Source organism: Lissotriton helveticus, chromosome 3_1 (assembly GCF_964261635.1).
Source record: "Lissotriton helveticus chromosome 3_1, aLisHel1.1, whole genome shotgun sequence".
Classification (NCBI taxonomy): domain Eukaryota; kingdom Metazoa; phylum Chordata; class Amphibia; order Caudata; family Salamandridae; genus Lissotriton; species Lissotriton helveticus.
The window spans coordinates 336,423,738-336,442,535 of NC_136061.1; the positions used below are offsets into that span (position 1 = coordinate 336,423,738).

Sequence of the window (18,798 nt, forward strand, 5' to 3'; positions counted from 1 at the left end):
GCTTCAAAGCAAATCATGTGAGGGAGGGACTACGGAGAGATGAGGGGCAATGGCGGAGGGTGATAGTGAAGAATTCATTGAAGAGCCTCAATAAAGATTGCTGTATCCTGGTGCACTGTGTCATCATTTATTATGCTTTATAAATGAATACAATTGAATATATAATGAAAAATGCGTTGTAGAATGCAACACTTTTCCCCAAAATTTTCTTTGGGGAAAACCCCCCAAGCCCATTTGTAGAGGGCAGACTCGCTATGCACCTTGAGCGGTGCCTGGTCTAACAAAATTTGCCAGGGCGGCTTTGGGTTCCCAATCCTGCCCTGGTCTTTAATCGTCCTTCTCGGCCTTGAACAATGCTATGAGCAATTCGTCCCACCCACAGCAATATTTCTGTAACCTCCAGACCGCCTCCCTGGAAAGTTCTGTGCTTTGGTTTGCAACAAAGTTTTGAATGGAAAGAGAAGCTAAGTGTTGCAGTGGGCGTTCCGCTGCAACACCCATTGATTTTGACGCTGCCCCAGATTTACAAGGGTGGTGTAAATATGTGGCAAGGCCAAAAGTAAGACCAGGGAAAACCTGGTCTTAACATGGTGAAACGAGGAGAAATGCTTTATTTCTCCTCATTTTGGCTGTTTCTAAGTGTGCTTTATTGTGTAGCACACATATAGAAAGAGCAAAACGCCATGAATAATTGAGTATGTGCCGGAAGGTGTCCCTTCCTGCACATAAACAATCATTATAAAAATTACGATATGCAACTTCTATGTGTGCTGCACAATGCAGCCCACATGGGAGTTACAAATCACTATTTGAGATTGTTTATGTGCAGAAAGGGACGTCTTCCTGCACATAAACGATGATTGCCCCCAACGCATGCACCCTTGCACCATGGTTCAAGTGTGCCTGCATTGGCGCTAGCAGCTTAATTTAGCTACAACGCTGGGGAAACGTGGGGGCGTGTCATATCTCTATAAATACACCATATTGCTGCGTTTTCAGAATGGTGGTGCATGGCGTTAGCCAATTTTGATTCACGCCACGCTCCGTCATTCTATTGTACGTATGCCCCTCAATGCTGAAAACACTAGATAATTGATCTCGGTTGAGCTATTTAAAATAGCAGGGACCGTGAAAGTCCCACATTTCGCAACAGTAATAACTGCACAATCCAGGGCACAAGTGAACATTTTGATATATGGTTTGAGGGATGACATTATTGCTCAGATAAAGCAAGTTGCTGAGGCCAGTGTGATGTTTGCTGGCCACAAGCATCCACGGCCCGTGTAGGGTGTGCCACTGGGCGGTGAAGTGGGGTGGGGGAGGGGCAGGATGGGGGGGTGTAAAATGCGGGAAACGGACGATTTCAAGGGGCAGATTTATGAGGCCCTTGAGCCACGTTTACGCCGCTGTTGCGTCACGCAAGGCGGCGTAAACGTGGGGCATCCCTACGAACGATTTACAACGTGACGCATCTAGGCAGATGCGTCACGTTGTAAAGCCCTGCGCCGCTTGTGGGCATTCCGGCGCAGGGTGGGCGTTCCGGGGCAGGTGCGCCTCGCAAAAGTGGCTGAGTGAAATCTATAAGATTTCGCTCAGTCACTTTAAGGCCAATGCTGCGTCAAAAGCCTGCGCCTGCTTGAAGCAGGCGTAGGTCTTGATGCAGCATTGGTCAGATAGGGCACCCCCGAGCCTTGCTGGAGCTGCGTCGCGCTTGCGACGCAACTCCAGCAATGCGCCGCCTTTACGGCACAGATGCGTCACGCATCTGTGCCGTTTTTGCCCCATGGTGCGCCGCATTGTAAATGTGGTGCACCATGGGTGGCGGAGCTGTGGCGCACTGTGGCGCACATTAACTGGCGCATCCCTGGGGATGCGCCAGTTAACATAAATCTGCCCCCAAGTTTGTAACGAAAAAAAAACTAATTTTGTTGTGCGCGATCGCATTTGCTGATGCAGCACGAGCAACGAAATTGTTTTTTTTTCCGTTACCTGAAATCGTCCGTTTCCCACATATTACAACCCTCCACCCTGCCCCTCCCCCGCCCCACATCACCGCCCGGTGGCTCGCCCTACACGGGCCGTGGCTGGCCACAAGGTGTCCTGTACTCCACCCAAACAATGCTGTATGGAATGTTGTTAGCTGTCATGCTGTCCTCTTCTCTTCACACAATATGTCCTTCCTGCAGGAGAAGCAGTCCCGCTATGAGCTGCAGAAGGCGGCAGAGGGGCAGATTGCTGAGCTGCAGGCTGAGATCAGAAGGCTGCGGGAGCAGAGCAGGGTAAGGGCCCTCCTTACATTATCAAAGGATGCTCCATTGTCTCCAGGTATGAGGGCTTCATAGAACGCCATGGTTTGGGAATAATGGAAAAGCAAAAGAGGGTGTGATATGTGACGATAGATCGCATCTTTGAGAATCCACTGGGATGGAGGATTAGGCGGGAAGTCATGCTTACCAGATCACTTCATGCCAGGAAGCACACAATGTAAACCAGTTCTTTAGTTCAACTGGTTTTATTGACTGAGGAATCTAAAACCGATAATGCAAGTGGCAGAAGGCATAAAGAAAGAGTGTAGTGGCAGCTGCAAACTTCCCATTGCCGTGTGGGACCTCAGGGATTCCTTCACCCCAACACTCTTGAAGATTCCCCAGTGCCTGAGACACCAAAGTATTCTTTAGAAACACCTTCCCTGTGGTGCACAAGCACACCCCAATAAAAGGGGAATCCCTGAATGTGGGACTGACAAAAACACCAGGCCATCAGAAGGGGGGGGGAGGAGGACAGATGACTCATTACTACTCAGGCCCGCACTTTTTAAAGGCTCTGCACTCTTGCTGAAACATATTAATTTATTTATTTTAAAAAATACCTCTTTCTTAATAACAAGGCAGCTAAAAGGTTAATACCAGTCGATAGCACCATATTCTGAGGTGTTGTGTTTTTTTCTGTACCTACAGGGCGTATTTTCACATTTTTTAAATAGTGCCTCCTCCTATGAAGAGCCCTCTTCAATTTGATGCCATCTCTCCCTATGTAAACACACGCATTTAAGCCTTTTGTACAAGAATTTGTAGAAGTCTATCTTCAAGGGATAATCAGTCAGCGAGCCCACTTGAGAGAGAAAATGCCTGCTTCATGTATGGGCTGGTAATGCATAACCTCAGCGTGGTCATACATAAGGAATGCATTCAGAGAGAATACTTTAAAGTCAGCCTGCATCACAAAACCCACCTCTGTGGAATGTGTCAGAAAATGCTAAATATGTGACCTTCTGTTTCTTTTCCAGAGGTCCCCTGACAGGTATTCACTTGCAAGGTAAGTCATGTATTATTAAATGCCAGCTTGGGAAAACATAACATTTTTTATTGTAGAAACAGGAGGTGAAACCAGGCAGCTCGTGGCGGCCAATCAAATGACTCGGTTGTAGTTTATTCTGTAGTTAAATGAATGTACGTATTTATATTTCTGAAACAGCGAAAGGCATTCAAAGCTGTATTTAAATGCATGCGATTATCTAAGGTTTTAAAAAGTTTCCTAAAGCAATGTGTTTTACACTATTCAGTTTGGGCAACAAGCCACACAACTCAATTATATTGCACACTACAATTCCTGCAGCTCGGTGATGCACTGTGGCATCTCTAGAAGTGAATTTTAAGGGGGGCTACACTGGTGGGACCATCCACAAAAGCTATGTATATGTGTGTGTGTCTGTGTATATATATATATATATATATATATATATATATATATATATATATATATACACATACATACATACATACATACATATATATATATATATATATACACATACATACATACATACATACATACATATATATATATATATATATATACACATACATACATACATACATATATATATATATTCACTGAAAAAACCATAGGTTATAGACCATATATAGTTAGGAATTAGCATTTAAAAAACCTTATTTTACTCACACAAAACCATTGAAATTCCATATATAGTTAGTTGCACTAACTATATATCGCGCACCCGCAATCCACTGCTGATCATGTCACATATTACATCATTCATGACATGGTCAGTGACATCACTGATGACATCACTGATGACATCTCAAATGACATCACTGATGACATCACTGATGACAACATCCAGTGACTGTATGTTTCTGTAAAGTTAAAATATGTCTTACATATTGAAGAATGAGTGGATGTATAAGTGTCTGGATGAAGGATTTAGTAGGTGCGTGACTGACTGTATGAGTGAGTGATTAAATGTGTCTCACTGAATGCATGGGTTAGTGACTAAACTGTCTTAATTTGTGCATCATTATGTCTGTTGTGATGTAAACTGCTGCATGTGTTGATCATTAGCTATACGAGAGGCTATATGTGTTATTAATTGGTTGCCCAAGTATTTCTATGGGAGATTGAGTTTGTGTGGGGGTGGCTGGAAGGTGTGTGACTCTATGCATAGATGTGTGAGCAGTTTATTCACTAGGTGTATGAGTTCAAGACTGCATGTGGAAACAGCTACATGGGCAGTTGACTGTGTGCATGAGTGTATTGATGAGTGAATGGATATCTCAATGCTACATGTCATAGTAAGTACATATGTTAAACACAGTACATGTGAGAGTTGGCATATATAAATAACTGTGCATGAGAGCCACTGAATGAGTGAGTGGTTGTATCGATCATTGTGAACTTGTATCAGGGATTGTATAAGAGAGTAAATATGTGTTAGTATATGTTTCAATAAGTAAGGTGTGTTTAACTGTATAGTTGAAGAAATGGAGGTGAGATTGTTTCTTTGCATGACTGACTGGGTGTGTGAGTAACTCCATGGATGAGTGGCAGTGTGTGAGTGTCTGTATACACTGAGTGTATCTAAGGTTATATTAGAGTCTGAAGAGGTTTATCGTATTAGCACAAGAATGATGTCAAATGAGATGTCATCAGTGATGTCATCAGTGATGTCATTTGAGATGTCATCAGTGATGTAATCAGTGATGTCACTGACCATGTCATGAATGATGTAATATGTGACATGATCAGCAGTGGATTGCGGGTGCGCGATATATAGTTAGTGCAACTAACTATATATGGAATTTCAATGGTTTTGTGTGAGTAAAATAAGGTTTTTTAAATGCTAATTCCTAACTATATATGGTCTATAACCTATGGTTTTTTCAGTGAATTTCTTTTTTTTTTTTTTTTTTTTTTTTTTTTTTTGAAAACCTTTATTGAACAGAGAAAGCTCACAAATACGGGCCTACAACCCACCAGGGCTGGCCACCACATAACAAAAACAGCAGGAGACATATATCAGGTGTCACAATATACTAAGGCAACAAATCAGGGGAAAGAGCAAGCATCTTAGAGCAATCTCAGGAGCAAACAAATAGAAAGGTAGTTTTCTTTTTTAAGAACGGGTTTGGGAGGTCAGGAGCCTGGCGGGCCATAACACAAGCCAGAGGGGCGGGGTCGCGGCGGGCAGCAACGCAGCGATCTTAAAGACACAGGAGAAATAAATACGACAGAGGTATACCAGTAAGTACCGGGCAAAACAACGGGTAGAAAGAAAAGCAATTGTGCACACAATCCACTGCCCGCCCACCGCAGCCACCACCCGTCCCACCGATCAGCACAATAAAGGACCCAAATACCAAAACGATACGAAATGCACCCCCAAGTAGAAGAAAACCCCACAAAAAGGGGGGGGGAGAGGGAAGGGAAAGGGGGAAAAAGGAAAAGGAAGGGACCCCAACCCAACCACCCGCCCCCAGGTGACAAAGCAGGAAAAACAAAATTCTGGTACAAAATCGACCACAAAATAGGAAGACAAACAGAACAAATCACCATCTTTGTAATACCGGAAAAATACACCAGAAAGACACCCGGGGGACAGATGGCGATACAGAGCCCCGAAAAAGGGGATACACAAGGGCCATAGAACCAAGTAAGGAGAAAAAAGGAGGAGAGAAAGACCCCTCCAAAAACAACAACAGACCCTCCCACCCACCCCACAAGCCCTCCCTACACCCCTGCAGAGGGCTATGGCCTACCCCCCGGCAGCGTGCCTGTCGCCCTAAATAGAACCCGAAATATAGAAGAAAAGGAACAGGGTAGAAACAAAGACAAAAGGGAGGGGGCAGGGGAAGGGAAGGAACAACGCACACGGGGGAGGGCGAAAAATCAGTATCATCTGCTTCCATCCCGCCACCTGCTACAAGGGAAGGGTATAGCCCATGGGAAGTTAACGATATTAGAAAAAGTTTCAGGAGTCCCATAAAATTACAGGAACATCACAACAGCACTTGTCAATCACACAACAAAGAAACCAGACTACCGCATATAAAAGTCGTTTCAGCCCTGTCCACTTTTGTCCAAGGTTGTAACCATCCGAACAAACAAAGAGCAAACGATGAAGGACACAGGGCTCAGGAGAAAATTTCGCGGCAGTCCAAAGAAGAAACTGGAAAGAAAATATTGAAGATCCAGGAAAGACACAGTACAACAATCGTATTGCAGACAGAGTCCCAAGGACAGTTCGAACGAGGCAGGCCCAGCCGGGCCGGAACATACTTCTCGGTCGGGGAGTCGACGCGAAGAGAGACTGGAAGGATCGTCGACGCCAGGCCAGGATACAAGCGGACCGCAGCCCAGTGGCCGAGGCAACCAGACAGGACAACGGGGGGCGTCGGAGACTCTCCGAGCCAAGGATGCGGTCCCCGCCGGGGGCACAGAGTCCAGGAGCACATCAGTCGCGATCCTCGACGAGGAGGCCAAATCCGATGACGGGGGCCCGCATTGTTCAAAATGAGGGTCCGCCCCCACAGTGGAGACAGACGCAGCCACGGTAGTCCGCCAGGAGTTCAGTGCATCCAGGACAACTCGAAGCGCAGGAAACTCTTTACAAGATCCGACATCCGGGCCATGCGGCGGGCCCCCAGTGCTCGCCCGGGCCCGGCAAAGACTCCCAGGGCAGGCCGCCATCTTAAGAGCCCAGCACGTCCCCGGTCGTCGGGAACCCCGGCCGGGGTAACACCAGAGCAAAAGGAGGTCAGCCGGACTGCGGCAGGGCGCCCCAAGGCAGAAAGGAGAGCCACCAGAAGAAGGATGTCCGTCGGTCCCCCCGTACCGCCGGCCCCGTTCTCCGAGCCCGGGCGGAAAAATTCAAAATGGCCGGGCCGGGGAATAGAAGGGGGACCCAACCAGACAATTGAGTAGGCTCTCCCGCGAGGAGCAGCGTTCGTACCTCCGGGCCCAGGCCAGTCGGGTCCGTCAAGGGGCACAGCCGGCCAATTCACACATCAGCCTCCGCGTCCAGCTCCACAGCGCCAGCAAGGGCCGACCAACATGTTCCGTCACGGCCCAGCGTAGCAAGGAGGCCCGGCCAGACCGCCCCGGAGGCTCCGAGCGGGATCACTGCACTGGATCGACAGCACTCAGGATCACCGGAGCAACGGGTAAGTGTCCGCTAAGTGACTGGAGTACCGAAACACAGCAAGGAGGGCTTCCCGGGGCAAGAGGAATACAGGATAAATGAAGATAAACAGGCGGCCGGACGGAGCCGAGCTAAAACGCGGCCATCTCGGTCGCGAGCTAGGCTCCTCCCCTTTTCAGTGAATTTCAATGGTTTTTTAATAGCAAATATCATAAGCTGTCGAATGTCAAGTACGTGGTAAGTAAAAACATTTTCGTGTTTATGCACACTGATCTGCTTTGAATGCTGCCCCCCACCCCTCATTTCTATTAGGAGTACTCTCTCTTTGCAGATAGTGAAGGGTAGTTAACGCAGGCCTTTGCCCCCGTTGCCCCCGTTGTAATCCGTCGTGCCTGCTTCTCTCTCCATTTGATTGATTGTTCTCTTTGGTTCATTCTCTATTTACAAACAAGCACAGAGTCGCAATACTCTGTTTAGTCTTTGCAGATAGCGAAAAATCGTGTAAAAAAATAAAAGGAATCGAGCAAAATCAGTAGGCCACTAATGGGATCTCTTTTTGACCTCCCTAAAATAGAAACATTAGGAACAACCTGTTGATAATACCAATGTGTATGTACATAAGCGGCGTTCATTTGTGTTCACAGTACCCCTTGTTGATTGTTTGAATCGAGCATTGAATTGTTCGAAGTTGATTCTCTTAAGAATCTTCTCTGCCTGCAAACGAGGAAGAATAGGAATATTCTCTCTCCCTTTGCAGATAGTGAAGGGTAGGTAACGCAAACCTTTAACACGTCGTGCCTATTTCGTTCCTCATTGATTGATTGTTTCCCCAAACATTGACTGTTTGGGAATTGGTTCTTTTTGGAGGTATTCCCTGTTTGCAAATATACGTAGGAAAATCTTTGCAAATAGTGAAAGGGTACGTAATGCGGACCTTTCTCCCCCGTTGTAATCTGTCATGCCTATCTACTCCCCACTGATTGATGCACCTGTTTCACCCGGACCATTTACTAGAGATACGTCATCTGGCCCGACCAGAGAGCACCCCTAGTGAAAAGGACATATGCAATAATAACGAAGTGATCACTGTATCCTGTTAACAGAAACTTTAGCATGAAACAACCTGGAAAGAAAAGAATAGGAAAACGAAAATCAGTAGGCCACTGATGAACATGAACTTTTATTAAACAACGAACAAAGAAACGATAACATAACGTAATGATAAAACCTATTAATGTCCTAGAAACAAGAAAACGTTAAAATATGCCAGTGGTGAGAGACCAGAAAAACAGTAAGAGAAACCAAATCACCCCTCGCTGTCCCACCGCCTGCCACGCCCAAAAAATCGATAGACTAGGGAAAATGCAAGTCAGTAGAACATCCGCCCCCACTCTGGAAACTTCCAAGGTGGGGCAGGGTTGCGGCTACGCCCAGCCGGGAGCAGCCCATATAAGGCGGGTCCTGCTGCCACGCCTCGGCCAGGAGATCCTAACGTAGGGTGTAGCCGGAGGAGAGGCCGAGGCCAGCGGGACCCGGCCAGGGGATTGCCTTTACAACGCTGAAGAGTTGCAGGGGGGGGAATATCTCCTCGACCCTCCCCTCTCTCTCCCAGTCCGGCCGCGGTGGCCCTTGACAGTTTCAGGTAGTCCCGCCACATGCTCTTCCGGTCCGGCCACCAACGGTCGGGGGGCCAAGGCCGACGGGATCCGGCTGCAGCCGATAAACCAAGAAACCCGTTCATGGGGCCAGAGCCAGGGGCGTCCGGCCGACATCTACCGGAAGCCCGGCCCGAAGACGGACGGGACACTTCTTCTTTCTTGAATAATGGCTGCGACAACACTGGGGGGGGATGTCTTGCACATGCCTCCGACCCCCCCCCCCTCGTCCTCATCGCCTGGTCCGGCCATAACAAATCTCAAGCGAGACGCCGTGGGGTGCACTGGGAGGGAGAGACGGTGCGAACAGGCCTCTCCCGCCTCCCCAGGTGGAGGCTTCCCAGCTGCACCCTCAGCGCTCCAGGCGCCCGGAAAAGGGTTCTTCCACTGTGGCCATGCTGCAACGTCTCGCCCGGCAGGGTGGAGCCCGTCCGCTCATTTGACCCCGCGATCGCCAGTAGCTACCGAACTCTCAAAATGGCGGTCGACCTGGCAAGAGCGGGCCCAGCATAAAGAAATGGCCCGGTCACTGGTTGACTCCACCACCGTAGTCCTCCACGACCTTGAAGATTCTAGAGGAGCCGCGGGAGTTGCCGACCCCCGATGGGGAATGACTGCCATGATCGCCCGTGGAGTGACGAAACTGTATCCGCGGGACGTCGGCGCTCCCATGCTGGCGCCAGCCTCACTTTGAATTACTAGAATCCTGCAGACCTCAGTTCCGGTGAAAGCACAGTGTGACCCGGTAGGAAAAATTGTTGCACCCCCTCCCCTTTTTGACTGATAGTTCAAACCACCGATCCTTTCCTTTGCCCTTTTAACGGAACTTTGGACTGCCTCCCCCTCTTTTACATTTTCTAGAGAAAACAAAACATTAACCACTACATTAGCATAGCAGTTGACACCAGAACTGTTTTCAAATTGAAAACCAACAACATCTTCAACAGAATCCTTTTTGTTTCTGCTGTGACCCTGCTACAGCACAGGCATTGTCCCCAGCAGTAATTCTGCAATGCCGGTAAGAATAGCTGTGGTGCCTACTGGACTCACTCACCCCCGCGGCGCCCCACGCCGTTATTTGCTGGGCGGCAACTTACTAGACATCACTTTCGTGCCATCTAGATTTCAGCGCGTTCTGCTGCCTTGGAACTATTCGCACAACAGACTGCTACTGACGACCCACCCCCAGGCAACATCTTCTGAATTTTCATAATTTGAAAGAACTAGTAACATGTCCTCATCAGGAATTCAAAAGAAATTGCCACGGTCTCTTCGTTGTTTAAATGTTTTTACTGTTTTTGTTTCGTTGTATATATTTATATGTTATTAAAGTTTTATATTCCTACTACTTTGTTGGAGTGCTATATATTTTTAATGTGACACATAATTGTAAAAACTTTGATGTACAAAGAGTCATTCCTGGAATCTTCCGCTTCAGGCTCGGTCCCCTCCCCAATCACAATACAGGATGGTTTTCAGATAGTAGGAACACGTGTGGTGTGACGGATCTCATCGGGTGTGGGCCTTGATCTACTATAACTCCTTTGAAGAGGGGTGATTCTTTACAGCTGGGGCCATAAACTACATCTGCAGGGCTAGGTGATAGCCTGGACAATCGGACACAGAGGAAGAGGAGTGTCAGAGGGTGCGGTAGTGAATAGGGCGAAAGGGAGGTGTCGGGCGGGCACAGAGTGTGATTTTCAGGGAAGAGCAGCGCAGATGGGGGGAGGTTTATTGCCGATGCATAAGACCGAGAGCGGGGGTGACCAGTGCCTGGGGAAGATGCTTGCGAGGGTGGGGAGCCATGCTACGAATCGACAGCGTGCAGAGAGTGGGTCTGGTCAAGGCATCTAAAATGGCTGCCGTGCACGACAAAAGTGTGGCATTTCAAAAAAGGCAAGATGGCGCAGACAATGTTTTTCAACACTTCCTCATTTCCTTCGAATCGAACGTTAACAGACGTTGGTGCATATTACCAAAGTTAAGCGATATTTATCGCTAACGATGCTTACCAACGAATTTTTTACCGCTAAGCATCGTCAGAAATTATCGAAGATAAACCTTGCTATTATCAAGGTTTATCGCAAATGCGATAATAAACGGCCGCAATGCATGAATATCGCTAAAAAGTCAGCGATATTCATGCATTACCGAGCTAATGCTCTTAGCCATGTTATCCACCTCCCATTGGATAACATGGCTAAGAACTGCTCAGGGCAGGTGTTAGCTTTTGGAGATAATCGCGCTTAGCGCGAATATCTCCAAAAGTTGGTAATAGGAGATAGATATCTTGCATGTTGTAATGCAAATTATTGTGGTATATGGAACTCATACCATAATCTCTCAGGAAAGCAGAAACTGATCCTTTTGGGACCGCCTAAAAAGGCCTAGGGGGTGAGGGGTACTCTACTTTGCCCCCTTTTCACGTTCCGAACTATTTTATTTTACTCTCTTCTGTAATTACACAAAATAGCAGCGATAAGATGCATCGGAGACACACAGTGAGAGAAAGGAGGCCGGAGATGAAGAAGAGATGTCAAATACACATTGGAGATAATATAGTGGCAGAAGGGAAGTAAATATGAGTAAACTTACCATGTAACATAAAAATGCACTCTATACTATAAGTCTCATTTTATACTACAATCACTTTGCTACAACCTCATAAATTAAAAATAAAAATGAATAATGTCTCAAACAATTTTTGATTTCTAAATATAAATTTATTCTTCAGAATTTTCTAAATTTGAAAGAACTAGTAACATGTCCTCATCAGCAATTTCCTCATGAAAAGTCTGCAATGATGATTCTTGTAACTCTATGGTCTCCAAACATTCGATAAATTCGCCATCAACAGATTGATCAAAAAAATCATTCAAGTCATCTCCTCCTTGTGACAATATTTCATTATTGGTGCTGTCAATTTCAATCAATGTAGTGGAATCATTCAAGTCATCTCCTCGTGACAATATTTCATTATTGGTGCTCTCAATTTCAATCAATGTAGTGGAATCATTCAAGTCATCTCCTCCTTGTGACAATATTTCATTATTGGTGCTGTCCATTTCAATCAATCTAATGGAATCATACAAGTCATCTCCTCCTTGTGACAATATTTCATTATTGGTGCTCTCAATTTCAATCAATGTAGTGGAATCATTCAAGTCATCTCCTTGTGACAATATTTCATTATTGGTGCTGTCCATTTCAATCAATCTAATGGAATCATACAAGTCATCTCCTCCTTGTGACAATATTTCATTATTGGTGCTCTCAATTTCAATCAATGTAGTGGACAATTCAAAAGAAATTGCCACGGTCTCTTCATTGTGAGCCATTTTATTTTGAAATTGCTTGCTGTAAATTGCAGAAAAAAATAATCACTTTCATTTATCGTTTTTAGTAATACATAATATAAAACTAACTTTATCAAGTATTTAGTATAACAGAAGGACTGCAAATAAATAACAGAAAACATTTTTCAAATTATCTTCAAGTGTACAACATAGTTCCCCTTACAAATTAACAACTCACCTTTTTAAAAGTAGGAGAAGTGTTAGTACTGTGTAAATCAAACACCAGAAATTCACCACCAATTCCTCACAAATGTACCTCAGACAGTAGTATCACAAAATGGCTGTGGTTTCCTCTCATTTGACATATATACATAACCAATTAACTTTCATCACACACAAATACAAAACCAAAGTAACATTTTAATTGGTTCTAAATTTCAACACTTTCAAATGTGTTTTCCCCAAGCAATTTTCCATAGGACATTTACATACGTCTACAGCCTGAATGGCTGAACGGAATTACACCAAACTTGGCAAAATGGTACATCAAACCTAAGAGGTCAGGAAGGATCTACTATGCCCCCTTATGGTCATTTCCCCCTTCGCTTTGGCCTCCTCTTGTCTCTCAATCCTACCGAGAGACAAGATGGCGGCCGCTACGGACTGTTTGGAATGTTGACAGATGCCGGAGAACCAATCAGCTTCGCAAAGCTCCGTAACGCGAAAAGTACGCGAAGCGGAGCGCTGTTACAGATATATATCTTTTTTTGAACGTTAATTTCTCAAAATCCACTGGAGCACATATATTGAGACCTAGCAAAGGCACATCGGGCTACCAGTCCCTAATATTTTGCCAAGTTTCGTGCAAATCCATTCAGCCGTTCGATTATTATTATTATTATTTTTTTTTGCCCCGCGGGGCCCTTTTAAAACCTCCACATCAAACCTAGGGGGTCAGCGAGGATCTACTATGCCCCCTTATGGTCATTTGCCCCTTCGCTTTGGCCTCCTCTTGTCTCTCGATCCTACCGAGAAACAAGATGGCGGCCGCTACGGACTGTTTGGAATGTTTACAGACGCCGGAGAACCAATCAGCTTCGCTTCACAAAGCTCCGTTGCGCGAAAAGTACGCGAACTGGAGCGCTGCCCGGTCCGCTGTTACAGATATATATCTTTTTTTGAACGTTAATTTCTCAAAATCCACTGAAGCACATATATTGAGACCTACAAAAGGCACATCGGGCTACCAGTCCCTACAATTTTGCCAAGTTTCGTGCAAATCCATTCAGCCGTTCGGGCTAAAAGTGAGGCCAACCGCCCTATGGAAAACTCAATGTTAAAAACACGTTTTGGGACCCCCCTTTTTTCTCGGCCCCCCCTTGACGAACCCCCCCCCCCAAATTTTCAAGGGCTGCTCAGAAACAAAATGTGCCATTTTCCTGAAAATTTCAGCCAATTCCGTCCACAAACGCCAAAGTTATTAGACATAGATTTTTCAAAAATCCCATAGGGAAAAAATCCTAACTATATATACCTACTGGCGACCGCCAGTAGGTAATATATATATATATATATATATATATATATATATATATATATATATATATATATATATATATTCATAAACGCTCGACACTGGAGGGCACTTCCACAAACTCCTGGACGCCGCAGCAGCAAGGAACACGAGACCCAAGGTTCAGGTGAGTAGATTGTTTAATCGGCACGTTCGTCAACATAACGTTTCGTCCTTCACAGATATATATATATCGCTCCCAAATCCACCAGCCTGCTGCACACTCGAGCGGGTGCTCCTTTGGCGGGGGTGTGCCCTCCGACTAAATAATTGCATTTTAACAAAACACATGGGCACAATAGGGACCTATTGGCCTATTTTTGTCTGGATAATGTGCCTGTACCCCCTAGAGGAGGTGATCGTCTGCAAAAACTAAGATGTTTAGAATCACGCTATATAATAGACCTACAGAGTAGGAGCCCTTCAGGTCTAAACACTCATGAAGAATTAGCAGTCCATTTGGGTTAATTGAGATATACCTGCAATCATATTTATGAATACTGGATTAATTGGCTGTTTATTAGATTGTTCTTGTATATGTTTGAGTAACCAATTTTATTATGAGTTGTCTTTTTGAACTGACAAATTGAGGATTAATCTAAGGTCTAGCATGCATACAAATAGGATCTGGCCCATCCAGGGGCTGTATTAATTGTGCCTAGTTGCATTGCCCATCCAGGGCGAGATTAGACTATGATGCTATTTGTAGTTAATAGACTGATTTCAGGAATATACTACATATTGAGTGAAGACCATGATCTAAGAATGTATGGATTTTCTTGTTTCATGTTTATAGGACATTGCACCTTTCAAAATGGCGATTGTTTTTAACCTCGCAGTCTTCTTTCTATGCGTATGACGCACATGCAATGCCCGAATGTATTCTATTTAACTGCAATGGCGGCGCGTTCTGTATCACAATTGACAAAGGCTAAGGGCCGAAACGCGTCTTGTACCCCCCCCCTGTGAGTGCTGTTTTCTTGTTCGTTGTAAAAACGTGGAAAGAAGCTGGGAGCAGAGATATATATATATATATATATATATATATATATATATATATATATATATATATATATATATATATATATATATATATATATATATATATATATATATAAATATATATAGATATGTAGATATATAGATATATATATATAGATATAGATATATAGATATAGACATATATATATAGGAATGAAATATTCCTCTGAAGAATGGCTGGAAGATAAATCCATTGCTGTTATTTATTATGGTAATCTTCCTTCTATTTGACAAGATTCTCAGTTGAGATGCTTCTTCTTAGAAAGTCAAAGTAGAATGATTAAAATGGGACGGAACTTTCAACAGTTGGAATAGGAAGTGTTATGAACCGATCAAATCTCTTCTTTTAAAGTCACATGGCTTTGTGTATGCTTACGCTGTGCTTACGGTGCTCTTACGATGCGAGTATGCATGACGTTCCACCGTGATTTGTGTAATTGCTTTTAAAAGTAATATACGGTTGTTCAAAGTTTAAAAAACCTATTTTAATAACTACCCTATATAATGTATTCTGTTAGGTTGTATGACATAATATCGACAGACAGAATATCTACATACAAAAATATCGACACAAAAATATCGAAATCAAAAATATCGGAGTCATATCTTCATAAAGGTAAGTACAAAAATATCGATAAATTAATATCGTAGTACAAAAATATCGAAATTAAAAATATCGTTTTTTAAATGTATTATTAATAATGTAAAAATAATGTTAAAATACATATAATTTAACAAATATTAAATAAAAACATTAAAACAATTAAAAAATTAAAAGTAATACATATACATTTAAAATAAATTAAAAACGTAATAATTTAATGTAATTTTATTTTTTTTAATTTCATTTAATTGATTTAAATTAAATTTAAATTTATTTTATTTTTACCCTGTACGCCTGTACCCCAAAAACCCACAACTGACCCTGAACCTTAAAAATACCCCTGTACCCCAAAAACCCAAAACTGACCCTGAACCCTAAAAATACCCCTTTACCCAAAAACTGAAAACTGACCCTGAACCCTAAAAATACCCCTTTACCCAAGAACTGAAAACTCACCCTGAACCCTAAAAATACCCCTTTACCCAAAAACTGAAAACTGACCCTGAACCCTAAAAATACCCCTTTACCCAAAAACTGAAAACTGACCCTGAACCCTAAAAATACCCCTTTGCCCAAAAACTGAAAACTGACCCTGAACCCTAAAAATACCCCTTTGCCCAAAAACTGAAAACTGACCCTGAACCCTAAAAATACCCCTTTACCCAAAAACTGAAAACTGACCCTGAACCCTAAAAATACCCCTTTACCCAAAAACTGAAAACTGACCCTGAACCCTAAAAATACCCCTTTACCCAAAAACTGAAAACTGACCCTGAACCCTAAAAATACCCCTTTACCCAAAAACTGAAAACTGACCCTGAACCCCAAAAATACCCCTTTACCCAAGAACTGAAAACTGACCCTGAACCCTAAAAATACTCCTTTACCCAAAATTAATTAACATTATTTAATTACCAATTAATTATTAATTAACAATAACAATAAAGTAAATATATTAGCACATTAGCTATAATTAATTTAATTTACTAATTAATATTAATTGTTCCCAAATAATTAATTAACAATAACAAAAAATTATATATATTAAAAAATTACTCTAAATAATGTAATTAACTAATTAATATTAATTAATTACCAATTAATTATTAATTAAAAATATGTACAAAATTATAATAATTAATTAACTAATTTATATTAATTAATTACCAATTAATTATTAATAAAAAATATTTACAAACATATATTAATTAATTAACTAATTAATATTAATTAATTACCAATTAATTATTAATTAAAAATATGTACAAAATTATATTAATTAATTAACTAATTAATATTAATTAATTACCAATTAATTATTAATTAAAAATATTTACAAACATATATTAATTAATTAATTATTATTAAATTACTTCCCACCCTATTCCCCTATAAACCCACAACCCGCTCTAATACTAAAACGCTAAATGTTAACAAAATTACTAATTTTCAAACATACATTTCTAAACATATTTAGCAAACATATAAACAACAAAATAAAATACATAACACTAAACAACAAAATTTCGATATTACTAACATACATACCTTAATCTCGATATTCTGTCTGTCGATATTATGGCACATCGATATACTATACCATTGATATTAAAACATCGATATTATTGTATATCGATATTTTAATTTCGATATTTTGTCTGACTACCATTCTGTTAGTATGTTCATTAAATACATAAATATATGTTTTTAAATAATTAAAAACATTTGCGTCTTTCGCGTACGGGGCGCCGTACATGACGTCACACGGAAGCTTTGATGCGACGAGTAACGTGAAAGCGCATTCGTAGCGTGTGCTGAGAATGATTAGCAGTACAAACTATGGTGCGATCACTCTTTCACTGTCAAATCAGAGCACAGGGCGCGCTATGAGAATGGTTACAAGTGGTCGGTCACTCATTGGAGATCCGATTTAGCTGTGTGGCTTATCCACGGTATCATAACGTTACCTTTTAGCCTGTTTAAGTTTGAGGTTTGCATGAAATACTATGCTATAGGCAGATATGGATCTTTAGGCAGCGCTTATCTCCATGAAGCTTGGTTATTACCCTTTAGATATAGGTGCCTGAGGGAGGGAAAAGAAGTTTATCTGAATGGCGAGGATTGCACAATAGCACCAGATCACTCTTTAATGTGTAGACACATACAATTGCATGGCTCTTGTAATCAAGATGCGCCTAATTTGGCCTGAGTTTTGAAAGGCAGTCCGACACCTGCTATCATAACAACGTTGAGTTTACTGGCAAACGGGAGTTATTTACTTTGAAATAATGCAGATTGTTGTGCGATGTTAGCAGGCATCGCTAACATGATTACGGTAACTGAGCGTGTTGTTTGCTATAAAAAAAGTTGTTTTTACTCCTCTGCATGGGAAGCTGGATGTTTCTATCTGGCCGTCGATTCCGACCTTGAAAGCAGAGTCAACCAAATGAGCCATATAAGAGCGTTATTGTCTCAAAAAGAGGTTGCTCTTACATCTGCTAGAGAAACATTTGTCCTTCATGTAGCAAACACCCGCACAGAAGTGCATGCTTTATTAAATACAGACGTGCCCCTGCATTTTGGGGAGTTAATTCGGACTATCTTTAATGCGTCCTTGACTACAGAGTTACCTTACTTTTTTTAAGTTATAAGCAGCGGCCTTGTGACTTCTATTCAAACTAAGGGGCCGATTAGGATGGCGGAGAGACTTTGTCCGTCCGCCATCCTGTCGTGGCAAGGGACCATCCGCCATAATGGCGGAGGTCCCGTGGGTCAAATTATGATGCACCCGCCAAAGTGGCGGATGCATCCCGCATTTTTAACATTGCGGCGGGCGGTGTTGAAAGCAGGGGAGGGACAATAGGACCCTCGGGATCGGCAGGCGGTCACCGGAACAAAGACCACCACTCACTGCGCCAGTTCCATTACTCAATCGGTGGTGGGGGTTCGCGGGCCGGGGCTCCGAGCGGGGCTGCTGGGTGGGGTTGTGTCGGCTCTGGGGCATCCTCCACGGCTGTCTCTAACTTAAATTGTATGAGAAGATGCGCCCATTCCATAGAGATTGGGTGTTTGCTTGTACCTTTTACCTCCTCAGGGTCTCTTCTTCTGCTGCCCCCACGTACCTACCGCTCCTATCCAGGCTGCCTCCGGCGGCCCCGTAGGAAACCTCCAATGCATGGCTATGTTTCTTT

General features: G+C 43.1%; 1 protein-coding gene across 1 annotated transcript in view; it reads left to right on the forward strand.

Moving 5' to 3' along the window:
- Window positions 1–18,798, forward strand: part of LOC144824529 (uncharacterized) — a 635,171-nt gene that overhangs the window by 530,258 nt on the left and 86,115 nt on the right. The window contains exons 14-15 of the mRNA XM_078683590.1: window positions 2,187–2,279; window positions 3,287–3,315. Of these exons, the coding sequence (XP_078539716.1) occupies window positions 2,187–2,279; window positions 3,287–3,315 (122 nt within the window). The remainder of the gene's footprint in view (window positions 1–2,186; window positions 2,280–3,286; window positions 3,316–18,798) is intronic.